Source organism: Phaseolus vulgaris, chromosome 3 (assembly GCF_051622355.1).
Source record: "Phaseolus vulgaris cultivar YP4 chromosome 3, ASM5162235v1, whole genome shotgun sequence".
NCBI lineage: Eukaryota > Viridiplantae > Streptophyta > Magnoliopsida > Fabales > Fabaceae > Phaseolus > Phaseolus vulgaris.
The window spans coordinates 11,400,960-11,407,440 of record NC_143500.1 but is presented as its reverse complement, the minus strand read 5'-3'; the positions used below and the strand labels follow the sequence as shown (position 1 = coordinate 11,407,440).

General features: G+C 31.7%; 1 protein-coding gene across 1 annotated transcript; it reads left to right on the top strand.

Moving 5' to 3' along the window:
* The first annotated feature begins 663 nt into the window (after positions 1 to 663).
* Positions 664 to 3,922, top strand: LOC137806581 (peptidyl-prolyl cis-trans isomerase FKBP62). The gene is made up of 11 exons (XM_068606783.1): positions 664 to 1,174; positions 1,403 to 1,663; positions 1,767 to 1,841; positions 1,936 to 2,016; positions 2,098 to 2,292; positions 2,413 to 2,502; positions 2,596 to 2,771; positions 2,861 to 2,983; positions 3,090 to 3,236; positions 3,333 to 3,460; positions 3,582 to 3,922. Exons 1-11 carry the CDS (start codon positions 910 to 912, stop codon positions 3,748 to 3,750), a joined length of 1,710 nt encoding a protein of 569 aa, XP_068462884.1. The 5' UTR covers positions 664 to 909; the 3' UTR covers positions 3,751 to 3,922.
* The last annotated feature ends 2,559 nt before the right edge of the window (positions 3,923 to 6,481 follow it).

Below are 6,481 nucleotides of genomic sequence, written 5' to 3'. Positions count from 1 at the left end.
ATTAAATTAGACAAACAACATCCATAGCATTAGAATATATAGTGGAATCTTTCTATTTAGTGTACACCCTTTTTTTCATGATTTTGTATTTAAGGATCACTACTTTCTGCATATATAATGGCTAACTTTTTTTCTACAACCATTTTATTCAACTTTTATTTTTCAATATTTTATATATGAAACAAATAAAATAGAAAAATTAATTAAACTATATTTTAAAATTTAATTTTTCCTTTACCTATAACTTTTCCATTATAATGTTTAATCATGATTCAAATTATTTTTTCAAAATTTTCAAAATATGATCCCGTATGAGAACTAATGTATTTTCGGTAGTAATGACTATTTTTGTTTTGGATAAACTTAAGATAGTAAAAAGTAAATTTTTTGTTTAAAATTTAGATAATTCTTAGAAGCAAAGTCATTCCAAGTGAGTAATTACTGGTTTTGCATTCTTCTACAAAGAATTCAACTATTCATCAACTGAATATTTTTAGTAAAGAAATAATTATAATTAAACAAACAAAGGAAAGAACTGTTCAACGTTCAGTTAGATTCTGTTCGGAAAATAACGAACAACTGCATTATTGTCGGATCGTTAGATTTTAAAAAAAAAAAAAAAAACTTGCTTCTATATGTTGAAATTGAGACTTCATCATCATTATCACATTAACAATAAGAAAACAAATAAATGGAATTGACATGATAATTCTGGAACCATCTTCACAACTTTGGCTTATAGAAATCTCTAGACACGTTCTCTTCTTTCACCCCTACCTATATATATACATAACAACTTCCTGTGATCGTGTAAAAAACATAAAAACGTTTCCTGTGTTGGTGTGATTTCTGAGCTGTGAGCTCTTACTTCTTTAGTAGGCATTTGTTTTGTTAGCTTGTTGGTAAGCCATGGATGAGGATTTCGAGTTCCCAAGTGCTGGCAGCATGGAAATGCCTGATGAGGAAATGGAGAGTTCGATCCTTAAGGTGGGGGAGGAGAAGGAGATTGGGAAAATGGGCCTGAAGAAGAAGCTGCTGAAGGAAGGTGAAGGTTGGGACAGCCCCAACAGTGGAGACCAAGTTGAAGTGCATTATACTGGAACCTTGCTTGATGGAACCCATTTTGATTCTAGCCGTGATAGGGGTACACCTTTCAGGTTCAACCTTGGCCAAGGTACAGAGTCATTCATCAATGTTTCACCCTCGTCCTCTAATTTTGTTTTTAAAATTACTAGAGTTTCATTATCTATTTTTGCAATAATTGTGTTGGGAATTATTATTAGAGTGAGTATTAGAGGATAAAGTCAATAAATTCAATCACTTTTATCTTTGTCATAATGCAATTAATCTTAAATGATTAATGATGATAACTATGATAATGAATGCTTTGTGACTTGATTAGGGCAAGTGATCAAGGGATGGGATGAAGGTATTAAAACTATGAAGAAAGGTGAGAATGCCCTTTTCACAATACCCCCAGAATTGGCTTATGGAGAGTCTGGATCTCCTCCCACTATCCCCCCCAATGCAACTCTGCAGTTTGATGTGGAATTGCTGTCTTGGACAAGTGTGAAGGACATATGCAAGGATGGAGGAATATTGAAGAACATAATTACTGAAGGGGAGAAATGGGATAATCCTAAGGACCTGGATGAAGTGTTTGGTACGGAACTCTATCTTTTTTTGTCTTTGAGAGTCACCTGTTTCAGAACCTTGTTGTGCAGTATTGTCTAGAAGTTTCTTAATTTTTTTCTCCTTTTCTGCAGTCAAATATGAAGCTCGGCTTGAAGATGGAACAGTCATTTCAAAATCTGATGGGGTGGAGTTCACTGTGGAAGAGGGTCAGACTCATACTTTGCAAAATTCAATTTCTTTTTCTTTACGATGTAGTTGGATTCTGATGGAAGTAACAATCTCACGACTATTTTCATACAGGGTATTTCTGTCGTGCTTTGGCTAAGGCTGTGAAAACAATGAAGAAGGGAGAGAAAGTTCTCTTGAATGTGAAGCCACAATGTGAGTTAGAGTTTTACTATCAGCAATATCTGAGTAGAAAATTTTGCTTGTGCAAGTTTATTGACATTCAAAGTTTTACAGATGCATTTGGTGAGAGTGGAAGGCCAGCATCAGGAGAAGAAGGTGCCGTACCTCCAAATGCTTCGCTTGAAGTGGATCTTGAGTTGGTCTCGTGGAAGAGCGTGTCTGACATTACCAAAGATGGGAAGGTTCTCAAGAAAACTTTGAAGGAAGGAGAGGGATATGAACGGCCAAACGATGGAGCTGTAGTTCAAGGTATAGTTTTCTAGGAACCTTACATTTCTGATATAATCTTATCAAATCTTCTCTTTCTTTATTAAATGTTTTGTGTGTTGGATGGGAAATTGAAGAGATACATTAATTCCTTTGCTGCAGTGAAACTGATTGGCAAGCTACAAGATGGAACTGTTTTCATTAAGAAGGGCTATGGCGATGAACAGCCATTCGAGTTCAAAATTGATGAAGGTGAGTTTAACAATCATATTAACCTCTTGAATCATAAGTCCCTTTTTGCTTACATTGCTACTTACTAAGCTGTATATTTGATGGACCATGTAGAACAAGTAATTGATGGGCTTGAAAAAGCTGTGAAGAACATGAAGAAGGGTGAAATTGCATTGCTGATCATACAACCCGAATATGCTTTTGGTCCATCTGGGTCCCCTCAGGAATTGGCTATTATTCCTCCTAATTCAACACTGTACTATGAAGTTGAGCTGCTTTCCTTTGTAAAGGTGAGAGAGCTATGTCTTCACTTTTTTAAAGGATCTTTTAGATTCAAACAAGTTCGACTTGAATTACTGAAAATGGGGGTGCGATGCAGGAGAAGGAATCATGGGATCTGAATACACCAGAGAAGATAGAGGGAGCTGGGAAGAAAAAGGAAGAAGGGAATGCTTTATTTAAGGTTGGAAAATATGAGAGAGCGTCAAAGAGATATGAAAAGGTATCCCTATTAGTATCAATAGCTTTTATTTATGTTACTTGGCTATTGACAGTTATCTGTGGTATTAGATGAATAACAACAGCTGTTTGTTCTCCCATGATTACAGGCCATGAAATTTATTGAGTATGATTCCTCCTTCGGTGATGAAGAGAAACAGCAATCCAAGGCATTGAAAATCACATGCAATCTCAATAATGCAGCCTGTAAGTTGAAGCTAAAGGACTACAAACAGGCAGAGAAGTTGTGTACAAAGGTACTTTTTCTATTCAGCCTAAAGCTGTTTCTTGTTTTTCCATAGCTGAATTCAGAAAATCAAAATGGAATAGCTTGAATCGTGAATATCATGTAGGTGTTGGAGCTTGATAGTAGAAATGTAAAAGCATTGTACCGGAGGGCACAAGCATATCTTCATCTTGTGGACTTGGATCTAGCTGAGATGGACATTAAGAAAGCCCTGGAGATTGAGCCAGAGAACAGGTATGTCCTTGTTCCGAGTGTGATCAACTTGAATATATGCAGTTATATACATAGTTACATAGAGACAACACTGTAGTAGCTGTCATAATACATAATTGAGTTTGTTGGATGATATAATCAGGGATGTGAAGATGGAGTACAAACTTTTGAAGCAGAAAGTGAGAGAATACAACAAGAAGGATGCACAGTTCTATGGCATCATGTTTGCTAAAATGAATAAACTGGAAGAAGCAAGAACAGCAACAGCAAAGCAGGAACCTGTGCCAATGACTATTGACAGTAAAGCTTAATCTGGAGTTATCGTTTTCGATTACTAATACGATATTCTAATTATTGTGTCGTCTCAAGGCTTGTCCCTATAAGTAGCTTTGCTCATGTCTTGTGTGATTTTCATATGAAGAATACATATAGTCTTCAACCTATGATGATTAATAAGAAATGAAGTAAAACAAGTTTTGGTAATTTTAAATGTCTACTACTACCCTGAATTTCTGAGATAAAGAGTTTAGTTTTTAAACTTTCCAAGGTATCAACAACAGTCCTTTTCCGTACGAAACGTGAAAGTCTGGTGGACACAATAATCAACCTTTCAAGTAATTGTTTACAAACTCATTCTTGTCAGCCAAGTTTCATATAACAATCTTGGTAAGAATTTTTTTCTTGACTCTATTGCTTCTTGGTGATTGTTATCTCCTAATTATGCTCGTAATTATGGAACATTTTGTTTCATATATTTATTTTACCATCAGCTCACTATAATAATAGGGATTCAAAACAAGTTTGAGAGGAAATTGAAACTTTATTATTGTGAACCTGGTTAATTAGTAGAATAGAACATACTATGTAGCATGATAATTGAATCAAGATATAAGTAGCATATTAGATAACTTGTAAATTATTTTGTATCTTAAATCGAGATATAAGTAGTATATCAAATAACTGATATTTTGAATCATGAAATTCATAAATATTAAAAAAAATATAATATATAATTAAATATATAAAATATTTAAACATATAAAGATACAATTAATAACAAATTAATCTCATTTTATTTTGAATGTTGTATTATATATTCATATATATACTATATAATTTCAATAAAAACAATGTGGTTGTTGTATAATTCTCATAACCATGATTATATGTTACTAAACAAATTTTTATATTACAACGATTCAGAATACATAATTTCAATATCGCAATATAGTTGTTGTATAATTCCTATAACCATGATTATATGCTACTAAATAAATAAATTTTTATAATATAACCATTCAAAATATAAATGTTGTTTGTTGTTGGTACTACTAATTATTGTTAGTTATTGTTTGTACATAGGAAATAATCTCAAAAACAAAAAATAGTGTTTTATTATAGTCATTTACAATTCATTGTCTTTCTCTCCAACATCTACATCATTCAAGTCATCTTCATTTTCAATTAAAAGTTCTATTTTAATGTCTTCATCATTTTTTATTATGGATTTTTCATTTTTATTGATCTTGAAATTTAAATTTCTAGGACCTATATTAATAAAAAAAACAAATAAATTTGAATTAGTTCTAGACTAAACTTTCAAATTTTAAGTTGTAAAGTTTTTAAAATTGTAAAATTTTTAAATAAAAATAATTATCTCTTTTTTTTTCTTGTTTAGAACTTCATCTTCAACATCAAACATTTACGTACATCCATTTAAAAGGAACTAATAATAGACAAACAAAGATATTTTTTAGTTATCCATTTCATTATCCGAGTCAATATTTAATAAACATATAAGATCATAAGTTTTTCTCTTTTCTTCTCTACTCTTTTGTCTTATCTCAAATTGAAGATTGTACTTTATATACAAAAAGCATTTAATTCTTTGTTTTAACTTATTTCTTCTCTTAGTATGCACTTGGTTAAATGTGTTCTAGTTTTTTTCACGATCTATTGCACTATATGTGAGGCTCAAAATTTTCATGGCTACCTTTTGTAACGTTTTACATTCTTCCCATAACTTTCCCACTCTCTCATCAAAGAGTTGTCAAAACAAAAAGGTATTCAATTATAATGTAATCAAAATTTTATAAAGCATAAGAATGGTTATGAGTAATTTAATTACCAAGTTATTTCATATTTTTAGTCTCTATTGTCATGTCCATTCCAAAAGTTCCTTTTAGCTCTCTTGAACTTTTTAAGTTGTTGATCAATTGAAACTCTTGTTCTTACATCCAAAATCATTATTTGAAATGTTTCATATAAACCAACCAACGTTTCACTATTCCAATTGAATTTTTTGTCATAATGATATCTAACACAATAAAAAATAAGTTAATAGAACAAAGTACATAATGTTACTTAGTAGGACGAATTTATATGTAATTTAGCTTACCTAGAATTAAAATAATAGGTTGCAGCATGGAGAGACCTATGTAATTGTAAATACCACCTAGTGTTAATAATTTTCCACACCTTCTTATACCTTGTTTCTTACTAGCATTGCATCACCGTTTACAAGCCTCAACACTTTTACAATCAGATTCACAAATTTAAGGCAATATGTGATTGATTTTCAAAATTTGTCATTACTTAACACTAGATTCATCACTTGCTTAGCCACATTTTTAGTAACATGTGGACTAGTACCCCATTCCTCTAAAGCAAACATTAATCTAATATCATTTTTTTTTGTTTAATACAATTTAATGTAAGATAAGAAATAGCAAAATGTGTGACAGTTGGTCTTGCTAATTCCCTTCCATTTTAGAGAACTTTTTATACAAATTAAAAACCTATGTGTGCCTATATACGTAAGTGGTGATATTATTTTACATTGTCAATGGTGTTGTAAAATACAAGAAGCTCTCCAATATCCTCAATAATTAGATCAAGATAATGGGTTGCACAAGGTTCTTTTTGGTTCTTTTTTCCATTAACATTCTACTTGGTCAATATGCTCTTCTCCAATTTCATCCACTATGTTATCCAACAACTCATTCATTTTTTTGCCATCTTTTATAACATCACTAATATCAT

Bases quoted from the DNA above. Each gene is read 5' to 3' on its own strand.
- LOC137806581 (XM_068606783.1), top strand. From the start codon at position 910: ATGGATGAGGATTTCGAGTTCCCAAGTGCTGGCAGCATGGAAATGCCT. The intron at 2,293-2,412 runs GTATAGTTTTCT...CCTTTGCTGCAG, and splicing joins CGATGGAGCTGTAGTTCAAG to TGAAACTGATTGGCAAGCTA. The intron at 2,984-3,089 runs GTATCCCTATTA...CCATGATTACAG, and splicing joins CGTCAAAGAGATATGAAAAG to GCCATGAAATTTATTGAGTA.